Here is a 20,598-nt window from a genome sequence, read left to right on the forward strand (position 1 = left end):
ACGAAATGAGCACGCCTCGTGAGCGTGTTGGGCTGAGCACACAAATAGAGGGAGGCGAGACTCGTTTGGGCTGCGTTCTCACGCCTCGCCAAATCAAAGTCGCCAAAGCGAGGAGGATTCGCGCTCGGCGAGGACAAATGAGGGCGGGTGGGCGAGCGGCGTCCCTCCCCCTCCCCTTGCTCATCCTCTGGGCTCATCCGAGGGCTGGACAGTGGTCGTGGGAAGACGCGTCCTCGTTTGTGCCCACCTGGCCACGACCCCCTCCCTTCGCATTCCACTCGGCGGGATCACGGCGGGCGGTCACCACTCCAAAACACCACCACGCATCCACCTCAGATGACGCCGACGCGGAAAACAAAGCTCATGCCATTCCCATGAAAACTATTCCAATAATCTTATTGCTGTAATTCATCAGCTGACGGTCACTGCAAAATCCATTATCACTATTATTTCTGCTGATAGTATTTGAAAATCCGTTTTTTATACAGGCTCTTGCGGCAGAGCATGAGGAAGAATGGTGGTTAATTTTAGAATATAGACGTCATTTTGACAATAAAATTGATATCAAGCTCGTTGAAACATGTGTATCACGATAAAATTAAATTTTGTCATCTGTCCATACTACTTGATGAGTAATGAACAAATGAATGCTGTTATAGAAGTCAAATCCTGTCAGTTACATGAATATGGCACTAAAGTCGCCTCAAATAGCTTGAAAAAGTACTGTCTTAATATGTAAGGACGCATTTTGCGTCGTCTTATTCATTCCTTGTAACCTGAATGGATGATTCCTACTATAGCGATATATTTTCTAATACTATACCCAATTATTTGGTGTTTTGGGTCGCGCTGCCCTGCCTGAGAATCTACGCTTTGAAATACGCTCTATTAATTGGTGTAAAATATTTTGTGACCATGATTCAATTTAGGTCTCAGAATATATTTAAATTATGCAATTAAAAGAATGTAATCATAAGTCGAATATATTTAAAAAAAATTCATGAAATAATATTTTACAGGCACCTGATGATGCAATGAATATTAATTGGACTACTCTTTTACAACAAAAAATTTACTTTGTAAAATTGCTAACGTTTTACTAATTATGATGATATTCCACTCCAACAGGCCTAGAAGCACTGTCTTCGATCATTTTGAAATGATAACCTGAATCCAATGCATCATTGAGAGCTAAGTACAGGCATTGAATTTATAGGACAACTAGTTATAACTTTTGCTTTATACCGTTATAAATTATTCTTTCCCTGTATAGCGTAATGATTGTCAGCATGGCATTTTATACTGGCGCTCAGTGTTGGAATCAATGTTCTCAATAATATTTCTTACGCATGAGTGCTCGCGGCGTGAGTGGTGGGCGAGGAAACGAAGGTGGTGTCGTCGTCAATCTCACGTGATGTTAACGTGTTATGCTTGGTGATTAGGGAATGAGGGGCACGTTTTGGTAAATCATATAAAATTAAGCAATTGTTCATGCTATGCAAAATAAGAAGCTTGAATGTATCATAAACTTTATTAATTTGTTTAACTTTAGTAAAATAATGCATAAATTATCTTTCTCAATTAAAAGACTTTAACGTGAGTCATTGCAGATAGTTTTATCATCCCTAATCGTGGAAATAATGCGTCTAATGTGAGCAGCTGGACGCCGCTGCGGAGGGAGGCTAGGGATAGCTTTCCACTCAATTTTTTTATTCCTTAAAAGAAATAATCCCCCAACCAAACTCATTTAGCTTGAGAATGAGGGATGTCTACAACATACAAAAAATAAGGACAATCGAAAGATGCATCATCGAAATCGAATTGAATATTTGAATTCGTTATAAGCAATATAAATTATAATAAATAAAAGCTCTTATGAAATAATACTTTTAAAATGAAATACTAGATGCTTTTTTATTTTTCTTATTTAGGAACTGTAACCTCTAATTGGAGGACGCTTTCGTGAAATTGCAGTTTTATAAAATTGTAATATCTTGTAAAACGTTGCATCCATTATAAAAAGACTTTGGGGCTTTCGTTTTGTAATCAAATGAAGACGATTCGCTAAATGTGGGTCAAAATGGTGACTCCAAGGGTACGGTAACTTTATCAAGGCTTTGGAAGAATGTTGATCACTGCTTGGATTCACATGCCAGGTTAGGTAGTCAAATCTATCAAAGAGCGTACATAAAGTTTTGCATTTTGGCAAACGCGAACACTTGGTGTCCTGACAACGTCCGCCACACGCCTTTCGAGGCAGCTTTCGGAGTAGTGTGTAGATGAAATGTGTCCTCTATTTCCACTTTTCGGTAATAATAGACCAACTAGCGTAATATGGCCGACATATTCGGACCTGGAAACGTCGTTAGCCGTGGGCTCACTTTAACTATTTCCCGAGAGAAATGTATTTAAATGTCTGTCTCGTTTGTATTTTTATAATTCCCTTTATTAAAGAATTGTGTTCGGGCCCACGATTAAAATGCGAGAAAAAGACGTTCCGGTAATCGTACTTAAAGTACTTAAAGTTTCCTGTGGACTGGACTTTTAACGTGATTTTTTTATTTATGTGACCATAGTTGAAATGATATCTTATTGCAAAGGCAATATTTTCGACACGAAGAAGTGGTGATTTTATGTTCTAAGTAGTAATTTTTAGTAGTCATAGCTCATGGCCTTAGCTCATGGCTTTAGTAGCCTTAGCGTATGGACTTCATGCAAATCAGTGCTTTCTTAACTTTTCTTAGGTAATCATAGTCCAATTCTCATATCATCGATATTCGCCTCAATGACGAGGTAAAATGTGGACCTCGAAACGTCGCTAACCTAGGTATAACCCACCCATTTGGAATCCCGAGAAATATGCCTGCGTCCATAGTTGAAGCCATGCAGCTGATCAGGGTGTAGCAGTGAGATTTGAGAATGAGCAGTCCATCCACCTAACTTTTCGCAGCTCTCACACCCGAAAATAATTTTACTAGTGGATCGGTCGAACTCAGGCATATCTCTCAAATCGCGCACCTACTTTTTTTCGGACTGTCTCAAAGATCATAGTTTGTTTATGTTTGTATTTTTTTGAAGGAAATGATTTTGAGACCAGTGATTAACCCATTAATGCCCAGAATTATTTTTTGTTCTGATTTCAATGAAACTTACCAGTTACAGTCGTAATGACTTCAAATACATACCTGCCAAAAATTACTGTCATCGGAAATGTGTAACACTGTTTTTTACACTGGCAGGATTTCCTGCCACTGGGATATAAAGTTATCAAATATTTGATACGGGGGATTCTCATATTGCTTTATTGAACACTATGGCTTTCACACAATGATGTTTATTATCAAGCAGTATCACTCGAACTAGGAATATGGTACAGTTTGTGGCACTCTGGATGTAAAGCAACATTACATTTTTCACATATAAATGTTGTTCGACGACCACAATATTTACATCGTGCATTTGGCTGATTACCCTTTACAATCCAATGCTCTACTTTATCATGGCGTATGCCTTCGTGGGCAGCTCCTCTTATTTGAAGTTTAGGTCCTGACACTTACCTTCCTTCTCCATACTGCCCTAGCAGCTGCAAACAACACTGCTGTTGAAAGTTGATCAGAGGGATATCATGTCCCAAGTCTTGGTAAAGGCGCCAGGCATTTACAATTGAAGCGTTCAAACCCCAGGCGAATAATGGCCACCATCATTTTTTGGAGCGAACCCTAACTCTATAAGTTGCAACAAACTGGTCATGGGAATCTACGCCGCCCATGTGTTTGTTGTAAATAGTTATCAGCTGAGGCTGAGGAACTTGAATCGTCTTTTTTTCTTTTCGACTCCATCGCTTCGCTTTCGCAATAGGGTGTACTTTTACAGCATTGCATGCAACTGAAACGACTTGGTTGTCATTCCATCGAACAACAACTATGTTGACTGCAACTGCTTTCTCCATGGCACCTCTTTCTCTTTTCTCCATGTCTGACTTTGGTGTCAGAGGAGATTTGTGCAAACGGTTGTCTCGAATTGTGCCAGTTCCTGCTATACCTCTCTTGGCTAACTCAGAGAGCAGATTAATTGACGTAAAAAGTTATCAAACACAACGTGACTGCCCTTTCTGACATCAGCCTTCTGAAGGAGACCAGTAATAACATTAAAACCTTGCCCGTTTCCTGAAACGGGAAGTTTCGTACTGCTTCCACAGTATGGCTCGGCATGCAGCAAGTATCCATCTGATCGGCAAAGGGACCACAGTTTGAAGCCAAACCTTATTGGTTTCCCACGAATGAATTGCTTCGTTCCATGCCTACCATAATAGGGCACAATAGTCTCATCTGTGCTTAAATACTTAGCACTATCTACAACATTGAATGCCTTATTCAAAATGTCAAAAAATGGTCATACTTTATAATACCGATCGTCATTCATGCCGATGTTGTCTGCAAAGTGAAGACGCCTCATTATCTCATCAAATGTGTTCCGCCGCATAGACTTGGACACCTGATCATTGTGCACATCCGGTGATATATCCAATATAATCTCCGATGAGGAAGTTTATTATATCCGGAAATCATTAATATTCCTAAAAAACTAGAATGTTTTCCTTACTTAACATTTCAGTCGAAAGACCTTTTTGCACAGCATATAGTTGGCTTTGGCGAACAATCAAATCCACTAATTCCACTGGCAACATCACTTCCAGTGCATCTAGAGGCCTTTTAATATTTTCCTTCATTAAGTCCATTTGATTGGGATGGTAAAGCTCTTTATAGTCCGGAATACCAGTTCCAACCCTACAAAGTATTATTCGTAAATTTTAACCTTATTAAACAGTGCAAAATAAATATAAAACCTTAAATTTAATTTTTTACACTTGACACACTTATTTCGAAACGTTTTTTTTAATAGTAAAACAACTTATTTTTTAATTTTAATAGTAAATAACTTATGGTTATAATCTTACCTGTTTTCACTACGTGTCCATTTTATGTCATGTCGTCTGCGCTTACTGGCTGGTGGAACTGCACTTCTTGAGGTAGAAGGCGTATCTTCAGGTATGGTGGATTCATCTTCTCTCTCTGGATCGCTATTCTTTGAATAAATCTGAGCTTCGCTTTGCAGCACACGACGAGGTAAATGTACCGGATTAAATTCGACTTCTTCATCACTCCTATCAGAATCTACGTCTGTATCAGCATCCGGATTTTCAATAGGAGGCATAAGGGTTATACTTTGAGGAGGCTCATTTCCTCCAAAATCGGACTCCAATAATAGGTCGCAAATTTCATTTACGCTCAAGCTGAAAAAATGACTGAAATGTAATTTTAGAAAATTTGACCTCGCTATATCCCAGTGGCAGGACCTCCTGCCACTGGGATATAATGAGTTAAAGATAAACCGTTCGGAATCGCCGTTCCGAACTCGCTTCATGATAAACTTGACTTATACAAAATTTGAATACTCATTTTCATATCTAAATGAAATTAGATTAAACTCTAATAAAATGCTGTCTAATTGCAATGGCAATGTAGAGGGTATGGAGAAGAGTAAAGTTCATGTACTAAAGTGACTATTAATAGATAATTGTTCAATTATTTACCTTTCGGAAAGGCTCAAAGAAAAGAGACATTGTGGGATAAAGACATTTTTAAATTATGACATGAATATTTGGACTCCTTCAAATCCCTAAAAACCGGCGTGGTATTATGTAAATGACGATTATCTCAGTGCTTTATGACTTACGTTTCATTAATTTTAGACCAACTCCCAACCGATCATCACAGTCGTGTTTAGCCCACGGTCGAGGAATGATTCGGACCTCGACCCGTCGGCAACCATGGACCAACTCAACTGGTCGAAGTCCTGAGAGAGGAATACATTCATGCGGACGCAATGAGATTCGGGAATAATGAGTGGCCAATCCGGCAGTGTCTTCGCAGGCCCACTTCCAGCCGGGCGGCGGAATGCGAGGCCGGCCGGGGTCATCAGCGCCCTTTCAGCCTCCGCCAATGGCCGCGCTAAAACAATGCGGTCACAATGCAGCCGCGCTGACAGCCCCCTTTCATGTCTCAGGCCGGTCATTCATATGCGAGCGACAATGGCGACGCCGGATGCGCGCGCCGAGCTCATCGGCCGGACCCGATGACAAAGGGGCGGCCAGGTGGCGGGACCGCATTCCAGGGCACAAAGCGACGGGATGAGCCGCGATCGAATGCTCCGACCCATTTGCGCGCACTCACCATCGAGAAGAAATGAGCGATGCTGGTGCTCCTGCTGCTGGCACGGACACGCTATCACAATCTGCTCAGTTCCTGGGGCCTAGGGGTGGTCAGGTCGGGTGAGGACACGATCAGAGTCCGTGTGCCTATGAGGAATTCGCATTTCCGATGCGTTTGCTGTGGGCTCGTCCCACAATTTCCCTCTTCTGCCGGATGTGATGGCGTTGGGAAGATAAGGAGTCCCGTATATTCCAGTTTGGCGGTCCGTCACGTATTTCTCGAGCCATTCGCGGTCCACTGCCTTAACCCTTTCGTAGACATGATTACGTCACGCAATCCTGCTGAGCGGGTCTTCGTTTTTTTTCGGCTCCTCCTCGCTCTCCTCGTGGTTGCTCACACTGCCCTGGGCGATTCCCTCCGTTCACAAGCGATCAATGAGTGAATGGGCTGCAATTTTAATCAACTGGACGGCCACTTGAACGTTTTCTCATTTTAAGTATTCGAGAGCATGGCCCAATGAGAAAGGTTTCTGTTCGATGTAACACTATTTCCTCTCCATGCAACGCTCTCTATTCAAGGATTAAGTTTTCGAGTGTGAGAGAACGTCCACAATTGTATTTTTATCAGAAAAAGATTTCTGGAAGTATTCTGTATTTTTTAACTTAAATGCAACAAAAATTATCAATCATTTTCAAAATTCATGGTTTGGATTTGATTAGATTACACCACCGTTGAATGTTTGATAGTAAGATTTCAGTTCATCGACACCTTGATGATAGCTACAAAACTTATCTTCGCCGTCGTCCCAGCGGAACGAATTATTTGCTTTGCGGATTTTTTTTACAAAATCCAAAAGAAGTAATTTGATTGATTCAATGTTTGTAACGTCAGTGCTTTTTAGGAAAATGCAGAATTCTTTATAGCGCTGTATGGATTTCTTTTCTCTAGTGTTTTCTGAAATTTTATAATTTGTCCATGGAGTTAAACAGCATTAAAAAAACAAATTTCAATCCAACTATCTAATTTTAATTAAATTATTCACCATAAATGCAGGAAAACATGAGCAGTAAAATATTTGAGTCTGCCAATTTAAAGGATTACAATATTTATTGAGTTTTATTTGCAGTATTTTTAATCCAATGTCACTCTGCAAGGGTATTTTTTTATTCTAAATAAGTGTGTTGAATTTACAAGTGTAATAATCAGAAAACAAAATTTTCTGTAGTGATTTGATATTTTAAAAAAGTACAATTCGAACGTAGTTTTCCCATCCCCGGAGACAGCACGGCCCAAACTTAGTCACGGGCGTTTGAGTATGTGATATTCAGGGTAAGCCGATCAGTTGCCTTTCCTGAGCACCAATCTAGACATTTTTAAGCCAAGCTTCGTCTGAATTTTAACTGTGTAGCTAGTGCTTTGTAGTGAGTGACTGCGTTATTGGACAACTTGAAACTCATTTTTATTTGTTTCATAATTTTAATATTAGATCATAGAATTTAGATTTACTTGTTATTTCTTGGAATCGGATTATCTTTCTTTAAATACGTTTTTTTCATTCGAAAATCGTACAAAACGTAGCTGCGTAGCTTGTAGGTTTTCCAGGAACCTGTCCGCGGGCAGTTTGGCTTGAATATTGGAGGGCTTGGATGCCGCGCTGAGGGATTGATGAAAACAGTGTGCGTGTGGTGGAAGGATGATAGCGCAGCGGGGGTGTTGGAAGAGAAGACGATTCACGGGTCAACTCGTACATAAAATACATCCTACATATTACGTGCGTTGTTAAATTTAAATCTTTGTTTACTTGTTATTTCATTATTATTTGTGTACCATACTGCTTTGTCGTTATTACTTGATTTTTTCATGTACCTACTTTGAGCTTTTTGATGAGCCAATTATTGTAAATATCATTGTGATTTGCTCCAAGGGTATGCCCAGTGCATAAATAAATATATATTCTATTCTATGCTCTGATATTTTAATTTTATAGTGGAAGTAAAGGAGTCACGGGCAGAGACGAAATACATTCGGGATCGGGCGCATTCATTGAGTGCGTCCTCTTCAATCTTCGGTCATGCGTATTTTTGTTTTATTCCAATAGGCCGCTGCTTTGTGTGGTTAAGATGGTGTATTATTCTAGCAGAATATGTCTTCTTACCTTCCTTCTTAGCGAAAAAATCGAATGTTAACAAATGGTGTGAAGCTCGCTGAGCCAGGAGAAATCTGCCCGGGGCGGAATCAGTCGCACGTCCCACCTCCGATGAAGCTCAAGCACGTGCAATCTCATTCCGATTTCGGGAACTGCGGAATATGTGTGAATTACACAGCAATAGAATGCTTTTTTGTTTTTGTAACTTCGCGGTTTTAAATGTATATTCTCATCCTTTAAAAAGGTTGTAATCGACGAAGGAAGTTTTTACCCTGTTTTGCAAATATATTTCTTCTTCACCTCTGTCTCTCGACTTCTCAGTTATAAATTTAGCGTCGTGTGTAATTTTAAGTAAAATACGAAATGGAATTAAGGCATCTGTATCAAAGCTTCCAGATATTTTGTTTTTTAAAACCTTTTGATCCATAATAGTCTCATTTTTCGATTCTTATTTCCGAAAAGGTAGAGCAAAAATATATATTATAATCTTGCCTTAGAGTAATAACACCAAATAAAAAAATGAAAGTAATCAATAAAAAAAACGTGTATAAATTTGGTTCTTATTTTGCTACTCTTATTGGTTACGCGTTCACGTACGGGTCCATTTTAGTCCATGCAAGGTCAACTCCGTGGTCAGCAGCAGACTCACTTCAAAGGCTACGCGCGTTTCAGCCTTCATCCATGCGGCTTCGCTCGATCCGTTGGTGCTTGCGCTTCGGACGGAGCAATGCTCGCAAATCGCCATCACCGACCAAACACTGCAATGATGAGTTTTCCATCAATTCCGGTGGCGCTGAAACATTTCTTCTCGGGAGGGTGGGGGAGGGAGCAATGGGTCTGGAGAGGGGAGGGGTGTGGGGGGGGGGGAATGGATTCGGCAATTCGGGAAACGCTCCCAAAGGCATCGCTCGGAGTCAATTAGCGCAATTGAAATGGGAAATCCTACAGTGAAAGTAATGATGAGGAAGCCGCTTGAAAGACGACGGGAGAGACCCCTGGTTGACACACACGCTCATCATCCAACGCGACCAACAAGTATACATTCATATTTAACTGTGAAGCGAAAGAAAACGAACGATCTCAAAAATTTTATTGATTTGAAGGATATCGGGGACGGCGGCAGATCGAAATATTCCCCCGTGACAAATGCAAATTTGTGCTCATTTTAGAATATAATTAGTGGTCTTCTGCAATATTTTAATAATTTATCCAGCGCGTTTCACCGCCTCATGGGATCTGAGCATTCAGTTCACATGAAAAGCAGGTAAATACCGGTGATCTGCAGGTACTGTAGCACAAAATATTGATAAGTAAAAGATTTATAGGAAAAAGGAAACAAAATTGCATTGAAATGAGAATGAATTTTATAATTCGAGGAAAAATATTATCTTGCACACTTTTAAAATCCATACAAAACATGAAAGAAGATGATAACTAATGTTATTTGGAGGGGAGGTTGCACATGAAGTTTCAACATCTGTCACCATTGACGTATTTGGCAAAAGTGTACACATGATAATGTATATCTGATCAAAACAAAGGAATTTTGAGTGACACCTGGAGAAAATAGATATATTAGTCATAAATTTTCATTTTAAAACAAATAATTTTATCTTATTCTTGGAACAGTAAAGAGGAATAGTATGGAATATAAAGGATCAAACCAACAGATAAGCTTCATAGTTAGCACGTGATAAGGAGTATCAGAGTTGTTACAAAATGCTGGATCGTCTGAATCATGAGAAAACCTGTGTGATATTTGCAATTCGTATAATTTTTCACTCCATTTCATTTCCAAGAAGTCGAAATATATAGGATCCGAAGAGGAGAACATCAAAAAGAGATAATAAAAAAATCGATATCCGGTCAATGCAAATTGGGTATATCGATGTTTATTTCCGCATTGACCTTCCTGTGAGAGGCTAAAACAACGCTTTAGTGATGAAATATTTTTTTTCATTTCTATTTCCCTCCCTCCAACTTTTTTCGCACCATATATGTCGCCTCCAGAATATTTTAAACATTATGTGTGCCGATGCTTATCGTGTCAAATAGAATGGTCTATGTCTTTGGAAACATGGGCACAAGAAATTATGTCCAGAGATATTGATACATTCGAAGGATGACCCAGAAAGCGGAAGCCTCGAATGCGACGCAAAATAATAGGTCTCGGTGGCGGCTGGCTATAGTCCTCGCCGGCCAAACAAGAGGTCTCGGGTTCGAGTCCCGCCTGAGTAGGTTTTCCCTACCCAGGACATGGTTGTCGGTGCACGTTTAATTGTTAAAGTTGTTGAAAACCCCGATAGAAATGGCCGGTATGAGCTGTATTCGGTGGTTTGGGAATAATAAAATCCCTCGTTTCAATGGAGGGGGACAGTTGTGCTACAGCAAAAAAAGCATCATCTTCAGGAGATCATGGGCCCTTCATCCACCTCTATATCCGTGAGAAATTTTTTGCGCCGATAATCCGATTGGGAGTGAAAAAGTTCCTCTGAAGACACCAGTGACCTTTACTCTTTACGGAAGAAGATCTGAAGTGGCCAATTAAAATTTATGCAGAATTAAACGACGCGAAACGGGTGGAGGCGGAGGAATAACCGAAAATACAGCCACGTCCACCCTTATGCTTTCATAACCGGTACCCACAAGTCTATCAATTTATCTATGGAGTATTTCCCCGACATTCCAAGTAGCATGCTCTCTGAATGAACGGGTGAACATCGGTGGCTATTGAAGAAGACTGGCCCCGGAGAAGCCAATCGGGTCGGTGGCGAATTAATGTCCGGGGATATGCATGGACTCGGGATGAAACATCAGTCTATAAGAATCCCTGAACACTCGCAAGCGTCATGCAAACGAGAAGGTCGTTTACTATTGATTATTCATCAAGTGAGACTCGCATGCTGGTGAGCCTTCATTTACGAGGGGACAATTGCCACTCCGCGTGTAGCCTGCGGATGTTGCTTTTGGGGGAATTTGAAATATTCCTCGGCAGGAGAGACGCGTAAATTAAATATGGAGCAGTCAAAGTGTCGGGGCGGGGGATTGTAGCACTTGTGTCGCCGAGAGACGCCGTTTGCAGCGGGCGAGATCATCCGACGGCCATTAATAAGCTGCCAAGGCGCGCGTGCGGCAGACAGTCGAGTAATTGGAAAGCGTGATATCGGGGTGGGAGCGGGAGTGGGGGAGGAGTTGATAGACTAGGCAAGACGCGGGGAGCGTGCCGTCGCGAGATGGGAGTGGGGGGAGCCGTGTCGGAGGGGCGCGTCGGGGGTCCGGAACGCATCACTCAGCCCGGGGAGAGCGGTCGGGTGCGAAGTGCGGCGAGGGAGCAGTTGGGTGCTGTGGGGTAGGGGGCGGGGCACATCTTCAGCCTCACCCCAGGGGTGCCGGAGAAAGTGTCAACCACGCCTCTTCGAAGCAGAGCGACACGAGACGACGGCCCCTGCACTCAGTCACGCGCACGAATCCAAAGGTGTTCACACCGAGGGTGACTGGCATTCGCCTTGAAGAAATCATATGGCTTTGCCGGGAATCGAACCCAATTCTCGTAAGCACAGTCCAAAATTCACCATTATGGAATATAGCCTAGTGCAGAGGTGGGCAAGTTGTGGCAGAATTAAATTAAGTGAGGGTATACTTGTCTCATTAAAGCGATTATATAATAAAATGTGCTAACAGCTAGAAATATAACTAATATAAAATTAATCAAATAAATAAGTAGAATAGAACTACCACTATTGTTTAATTTTTATTATACAATTAACATTTATTTCTGAAATTAAATATAAGACTAACTAATGAATACAATCATTGTAAACGGTGCGGCACTGCGATAGCCTCCGCTCATTCAAAGTGGCCCTCGAGCGCAAACAATTGCCCGCCCCTGGCCTCTGGTAATATGGCCAGCAGCGTACCTGCAGGGAATTTCTAGATCCGGCCACGGCTAAGCCAAATGAACTTTAATACCGACTTGTACCCTTAGAGTTAATTACTAGGCCTATGCACATCTACGATACTTCCACTGACACTGACAGTGGTAATGGGGCGATTACAGAGGAATTAAACTCCAAACAGGAATTGAGGAATTGAGCATGAAAGTTTTCGAAATGTGTGGCTGCCCAAGAATGATTCAGGCTATAAGGACAGGAATTGTGAGGAGTTTGGAAGAGTACGAGGGAAGTCTTTTGAAAAACTTATGAAGAAGAGGGTTCGCCAAATGAAGAAGAAAAATGGTTGAAGAGCAAGGGGAAGTGAAGAAGGAAGACATGCAATGAGGTAAATGGAGTAGGTGATGAGGCATGGGAAATAGAATAATTACGTAATCATTAAAAGATTAGATTACATGACAACGGAGCGGAGAGCGGTGTCCAGCTTATCTTCGGATTGCTGATTGTTATTGATGATAATGACTATGAATTTGTTCCACACAAATATAGCCAAGGTTTCGGCACCTAAACACACACTATCATGAGAGCTTATCCAAATTTAATTCCACTCTTAGTGCTCCTGGAGGAGGGGTGCTGCCAAAGATATGCGTGGGTGGATGAAATGGGCATGAGGGATTTTCCCTTGATTTCAGCATTCTGCTTCTCCAACCCCTCCCTCAACACCCATCCTAAATCTGCATGTGCATGAAGTGGACACACCAAGATTGTCCCCTTAAACTCCACTGCGTTTCTGTGTCGGACAGGAGAGAGAAAATGATAGAGATGTTTTGTCCAATGGATAGACTTGAGAATTGGCATATCCGCCGAGCAACGCGGCTCTTTAATAAACGCCAGGCGGGACTAAGTAGTCGAGCATCTCCAACAGCCACCTTCTTTGACTTTTGTCAACGGCTGGTGTCCTAAAACCTCCCGCTACGCTCCTATGGAGGTGGCTTGCGGGTTTGTGTGTCGCTGACGTTAAGCCTGATACGCTTTCATATGTTTGCCCAGCATGGTTTTTTCGCTGTGTACTACATTGAAGAACTGGCGAATTTCGGGCTTGTGAGTAAGGGGTATAAAATAATTTAAATGGAAAATGTTATTAAGGTTTTAATCAAATTTTTAGCTCAAGTTTTAATAATGCTAAAGACATTACTTAGTTTTCGGTTAGTTTCATTTAAAGTCTCAACTTAAATTAACACATTTATGTGCTTACTTTGATCAATGTACTCGCGAGATACTACAGAAAACAATGCATATGAATATTCTTTGTCAGAGCCAACTCAGAAGAAAATTCCACCGCGCGGTGATTTTGTTACTGCTGCAGTAAAAAGAGAATTTAAACAAAATTTCTAAAACAAACAAAGCGCAAATCCCTTTGAAACACAATAAAAAAACGAAAATATAACTAAAATTATTCACAGCATTGACTGTTGATGTACTCCTGTTATAAAAATATGAATACACATGTTATGCGTAGTGCGCGTCACATTATCGTCTGGGTGTATATGTAAATGCTTTGTAGGTTGTAACTCCGGGGTAAGCATGAAAGGAAAGATTGATTTTAGGTTCCTGTACACTGTCAGAGATCGTAACCTCTAAATCGCATGATCGAGTCCATGATTGCGTTTGTTTTCCTATTGATTAATTCGATTTGGAGTTTAATTTCCATTAAAGTTAGTGCCAATAAATAGAAGAGTTAGAATTTTAATTTACCAAATCTTATAATTTGTGTATATCATTCACTAACTTTTTTCCAGTCCCCATTTTAACGCTGAAATTGGGAGCAATCAAAGTAAATCGCTTACGCGGAAAATTTATACCTTGGTTATCGCTTCGCCACCAGAATGCTGGCTATAGCACTGAAACGTCGAGTATTTTTATTTTCTCAGGGAACAGAAATGAAGTTATGGACCGCTGGTGTTGGCCTCGGCATTTGGTTATTGGTCTCTTTAAGACCTCTTGTGTACAATAAGTCTGAGTCTAACTCTGCGTAGAAATCTTCATCTACACACTACCCTATAAGCCACCTCAAGAGGCGTGTCGCAGTGTGTGTTAGGATGACCGCTGTTTTGAAAATGAGAAAAGGCAAGCGTTGGAGATATTGGATGAATGAACCCCAGGAAGTATTTATTGTTCGGGAGATATATGAATGTTTTTACCTATCCGTTCGGCAAAATATCTTCGTTATTTTACCGTTTCTGTCGGACATACAAGCATAGTGAGTTTCTAGGATGATGATTTTCGTGTCGCTCTGTAAGATGTTAGGCAAGGGGAGAAGGGTCCGATAGGATCGCTGGGGATGTTATGGCATCCCGCAACTTCCTGGAATACCTTTCTCGGCCTTGGCCTCGAGTGCAGGAGACACCAATCTCACCCGCCTGGCATCCGTGCCTACAGCCACGCGCCCCAGCGCCACCGACTGCCCACGGGCTGCACCGCGGAAGCTTTGAGCAAGCGTCGATCGATCGATTCGCGATCGAATCGATTTGCGATCGAATCGATTCGCTTCGGCCCATCATCGACCACCGTCCACGGCGACCTTCTCTTTGGCGTGCCCTTCCTCGATCACACAAACAGTGGATGCATTGCTTTGGCACAATATTGGTCTGCATCAATACTTTTTGCTCTGGACCACTAGCGTCATTCGCCTCATGAGGTACTCTGCTAATGCACCATGGAAACATCTAGCTGAAAGCCACATTGGCTTGGTTGGTTTCCTCCGACGAAAATATTAACAGTGATGATGGGTTGATGTTAAGACTAACTGCCTCAATGGTAAATTGTGTAAAGCGGCATATTTGTTTGCGTATATGATGGAAGGTGCTTTTCGCAGCCTCCCTACAATGCATCGGGCAAGGCCTACAGATACTATAGTTACACACCTAAAAACCCCACTACACCTCCGTCTTGATGACTAAACACTACACTGCCCGGCTACGCGAATACCTTTTTTTCAGGTTATCGATTAAAATGCTTATAAATATATTAATTTTAGGTATTTCATTTACTAAAGGAAATTATCGCGCTATTGATCCTTTTTCCAGAGAATATTAATTCATTCAGTGTCGCAACCGGATGGTTGGTTTGGATATGTGAGGGTAGAGCTCACCGCAGAGGAAGGCTCAGGCGTGCGATATTTCACATACAGGTTATAGGCGTCAGTTTGGGGAGAGAGACTCTTGGCCATTGCCCTCACCTTGTCCTCCTCCTCCGATGGCCTGGGACAATCGAAACACCGGTGTCGGAGTCTTTTCATTGGCATTCGTATTTCCTGTCTCCGGAATTAATCGCTTCGCCCAATTAATCTCTCAACTTAATTATTCCCAGAGAACTAGACTTTCCAATCGAAATGAACGCCACGTCGTAAACAAACGCTAGTGTTCGAATCAAACAATCACACCCTCCAAGGATCACGGAATCTGAGATTTCTCCAATCTCTTTGGTGCGAGCAGAAGCCGATAATCTTGTTTGCGTTCACCCCGAGTTCACCCTCACAATCAATCAACCCAGTTTCCAATCACCCTCTCACGCATCGAGCCGTCCTCGCGACACTTGGGCGACAGCGCCTCCGGGCTGAAACCTTGGAGAGGTCATCTGGACCCCTCTCAGCAGTGCAGCGTCTTCAAACTGCTCGTCTCAGCCACTCGGAGCACCTCCAAGTGGCCAGATAGCAGCGCTCGCCTCTCTTTCCCGTGGGACCGCTGCCCTCGCCTTTGAAGTCGCCCGGGTAATTGAAAGGGGGGAGGCGTCAAACCCCAAAAGTGCTTCCCCGCCAGCTGATTGATCGACGGCGTAAACAGGCGTCCATTGTCGCTCGGGCGCTCGGCGACGCCGCTCCGCCGTGAATCACTCAGCCCGTGTCATTAGAGCTTCCTCCTCCCAGGATGTCCTCGCCCCCGGAGTCGTTCCGCAAAAGTTACTGCCGAGTGATGTTTCAATCGCAGATATCGTGATGGGAGTGAATGACGTGCTCCTGAGAATGGACCACATAGTAAGGGCCGTTTTACGGGAGCCACTTAAGGGCCAGCCGAGACGATGCTGAGAATTCAGGAACGGTATGCGATAATTTTTTAATATCGATGTTTGGAAATAACGATATTTAGGAATGGATCGATCAAAATATTACGATGTATATTTTATCGGATCATGCGTCACGATATGTTTTCGTGATATTTATCGATTGCGATATTGTGACTTCTCCTATCGGGTTTTTCATCACGACTACTATTGGACAACCATGCATCGTCAGCGATCAAAACTCAGTATCGCATTGCTGATATATTTTACTATCATAATGTTTTCTGAGATTTCCGTGTATCGCGCGGGCCTACGTAAGGAGACTCACCACCTTGACAGAAAGCGTCAAGCTCGAAAAGTTGTAGCAGTGATTAGTTCTGCAGCATAAAGAGTGTATGAAATTCTCTTGGAGATTGTATTTCATGGATGTGATACGAGTTATTTCGCAAGTGCTTACGGATGGACGCCTAGACTAACATCCTCAACGTGACCATTCACGTTAATGCCTTTTTATTATTCAATGGAATTTATTATTATTACGGTAAGTCTTTCGAATTTCATATGGAGTTTCTTATACAATCAGTTCACCTTCTAAAACGTGATATGTGAAACGGTGAAGTCAGAAGAGGCAGTTTGTTCTGGCGACACTTTTGAGCCCCAACTGCAGCAATACATGCCCTGAGGAAACATGGGCAAGCTAGTGGAAAGACTCAAGGTATTCGGTCGACATACTGTGGCTTTATACCTGCAATGGTAGATGTGCATAACTTTTACCCGCCAACATGAAGGACCAATCTTCACTGTTTTTTCGAGATATCTTTTCATGGGGCCCAAAGATACATAATGGTCAAGTAGGTTGACACATTATTTAAATTTAGCATTAATCAAATATTAACGCGTCCTAATAGCCAAATTTGCAGTCATCAATGATCCGCAGATGATGAATTGATTACATAACTCTTGTGAGGGAAAAAACTCCATTGAGAGGGTTGAGCGGCGAGACGATAGGTGGATAGACTCGAGGCGATAGGTGGATAGACTCGAGGCGATAGGTGGATAGACTCGAGGCGATAGGTGGATAGACTCGAAACAATAGGTGGATAGACTCGAGGCGATAGGTGGGCGAATAATCAACAGAGAAAACGCCTGGTCAGTGACGGAGCCTTTGAGAGGGTCAGTCACATTTAACCTATGATAGTACTTGAGACACAGGACTTTTGGCATAAGTCCACACGTGATACATAAAATTCCCATTTAAATGAAGCATTTCCTTCGCTTAATAACACACTACGCCAGCAAATTTGCGATAAAAAGTGGACCGAAGGTGGTCAGACCACAATTGGATTCAGGATGAGCACCTAATAAATATCCTACCTGATGACGAGTCGAGCTTCGAAGCGTCGACCGTGGATAATTTGACGCTTTGCAGAACTTGGGAAGATTACTTTCCGCTGTTTCGCCGGGAGATCCTAAACGCAATTGGCTAAAATAGAGTCCCAAAAGCCATAATTTTTGTTCTAGTAGGCAGGGTACTGCCTCGGGGAATTAAGTTTATTAGGCTACTGGATGGCATAACATGATTAAAATCATAATATATAATATGATTAAAAATTTTTCATCAAAGTAAGTGTAGCAGGCCGGGAGGATCCACAATGACATATTCAAGAGGTAAGAAATTTGAAAATCAGCCACCCTCTTTGGACGAAAATTCTGTAGGTAGGTATGATAAACATTCGTTTTCAAAGCACTGAATAAACAAGAAGCTTTATGCAAAGTCACCCAACAGGGCCCAAAAACATTAAACAATGAAGAGAGAAGAAGCTGGTGGCTTCCTTGACCATGTGGCAGGATATCCGAGTTTGAACCTACGATCGAGTAAGCCGTTGATGCGTTGCTATGGAAACATATTGATTCAAGCATCATAATATTAATCTGAGGAGTTAAGCCCTGGACCACTGGCATCATGCGCCTCATGAACTTCGTTGTGCACGCGCAGCCCGAAACAACAAGCTGAAAACCATGCTGTGGGTGGGCTCCTCAGGTAAAAGTATGAATCAATATGACATTAGTGGTCCGGGCTGATGCTGGGTCCAACTGCCTCAATTGTAATGTGTATGAAGGGGCGTATCTACTGACCTATATGATCGAAGTGGCTGGCATTTGTCTGCTTTAAGAGGGCTCACTAGCTCGACGGAAAGCTTCGCTGCTGACCATCGCGATTCCCCATTTTGTTAATTAACCTTGGTCAACGCGCCCTTAAAAATGTCTGCATATTCTAAGGCAAGGTATGGTAAATGTTTCTCGGCACTGCGAGATGTGCTCATTGAAGAATCGAAATCGAGGAAAAGTGGCTGAAAAGAAACTTTTTATCGTCATTTTCAACATATTTTTATACGGACGGCATTGTCCCCAACTTTAAAGATACCACGATATAGCGGAAAATATTGGACCTTTACCATCGAATGCAAACAGCATACGTGGCTTCAAATCTGAGTCAAATGCGACACTGTTGAAAGTACTAACGGAAATGAGTTTCAAGATTTTTTCTCTTATTTTTCATCTTTAGCAAAAAAAAATAAAAAATTACGTTCGAGCGGATATTTTTCTTCGATTAATGCATTCTTATTATGAAAAAGTGAACGATGGAAACCGATAATTTAATGAATTCCATCATAAAAATAGGAAAATAATATTTTGAACTTAATTCCATGATATAAAATTTATTTTCTAGTCAAATATTTCCAGTGCACCGCTGCATCATCTCGATTATCTTACCAGAATATATAATCACATATTTTAAATATTAGTTAACTTGTAAGAAAACTGTGCCTGTGAAAATTAGTGTTATATTTTTATAATTGTTTGCATTCTCGTTCCAAATCGGTTGTCTTCGACTGCTGTCCCTGATTCTGAATGCTGAATCCACGGTAGCAGGCCAGCAAGCCTTCTCCGGTGTTTCCATCACTGTCGACGTCCGCTGTCCGCGCGTCCGACCGGAGGATCCAACGCCGGAAGTGGCATAGGATGGGGAAGGCACTTCGCTCCCCCCTTCCTCGACCCACTCCCCGGGAGCTTCATAAAAGTTAACATCCGTAAAAATCGTCCCGGGTCACAATGGGGCCCATTAAGGATTTGGCGCGAGGGAGGTTATCTTAACAGCAATCTGCTGTCGCCGGGGAGAAGGGTTGCGGCGGGGGGCCGTCATCTGCCGGCGGCCCAAATGATGCCGAAAACTCACCCCCCACCCTCCGTACCATCTCAGCCACCCCTCCTCGGCCCCCCCTCTCCCGCTTCATTCATGGAGATGCATTCGTGACACGCCTTCCGCAAATCCAACGCTTCATTCCCACTTCCAATCCAACGAGCGCACTAAATGCAAACGAATCCTGTTTAACACGTAATTTCCACGGCTGTGATTGCGCGATGGATATTGAGGCTGCCCTTACAGCGATGCTAATCGTCAAAGAAGTAAACAAACACTGGGTTTTCTTAGCCCCTAATGTTTTTTACGAATATCAGTTACCACTTCAGGCGTGCCTCATTTGAAAGTTTTGCACGCTTCTGGTGGAAAGGGATTTAAATGCTCACTTTAATTTCAAGCCGACTCGGGTTTTACCACGGTGATGCCATCATATGGGTGATTCCTGGCGATGCAGATACTGGGATCGATTTAAAATAAAACGTGTAGCTTTAAAGATAGTTCCATTATGAAAATTCTTCAAATGATTCGTGGCCATGGCTGCGCTGCCAACGTGATTATGATTCGGCGCATCTCGTGTATTTATGTTTCCTTATAAAGCAATAATTAATTTCAGAACCGATAAGATTATTTAATTTTATTCATATCTGGTTTATATTTTCCTTTCCTCATACTAAACGAAGCCCATGATAGCAAATGATATGCCATTACATAAGGTCTGGGGTAGGTAGTATGAATGCGAAAATAAATACAAGATTTGGTAAGGTAGGAAACATATGAATATAGAGTATTTATAATTTTCCATTTTTTTGGGTTGCAAAGTCCTGTCGTTGACAACAGTTTCGCTAGCAATCATCATGGAATGTTCAGGTGGAAGTTGCAGCTCTGCGTTTCTCTTGGTCTCATATAGTCCTTCGACGCGTTACTCGCCTCGTAGATCGCTGCCTGGCTCCCCCTCTGAGCGCCCTCTTCCATGATTGGATGAGAGGACTCTCGTTTTATGTTTATTTGTGTTTTGGCGATCTCCTTAACTTCTTTTATCAGCCTGGAGTAAAAGAGTTTCTCTCTATATAAGATTTCCTCTACCTAAGA

General features: G+C 42.1%; 1 protein-coding gene across 1 annotated transcript in view; it reads left to right on the forward strand.

Moving 5' to 3' along the window:
- Positions 1 to 6,245: 6,245 nt before the first annotated feature.
- LOC124171257 (histone-lysine N-methyltransferase PRDM16-like) overlaps positions 6,246 to 20,598 on the forward strand; it is a 221,477-nt gene continuing 207,124 nt past the window's right edge. Inside the window, exon 1 of the mRNA XM_046550399.1 lies at positions 6,246 to 6,331. Within this exon, the coding sequence (XP_046406355.1) occupies positions 6,246 to 6,331 (86 nt within the window). The remainder of the gene's footprint in view (positions 6,332 to 20,598) is intronic.

This window comes from Ischnura elegans, chromosome X, assembly GCF_921293095.1.
Source record: "Ischnura elegans chromosome X, ioIscEleg1.1, whole genome shotgun sequence".
Classification (NCBI taxonomy): domain Eukaryota; kingdom Metazoa; phylum Arthropoda; class Insecta; order Odonata; family Coenagrionidae; genus Ischnura; species Ischnura elegans.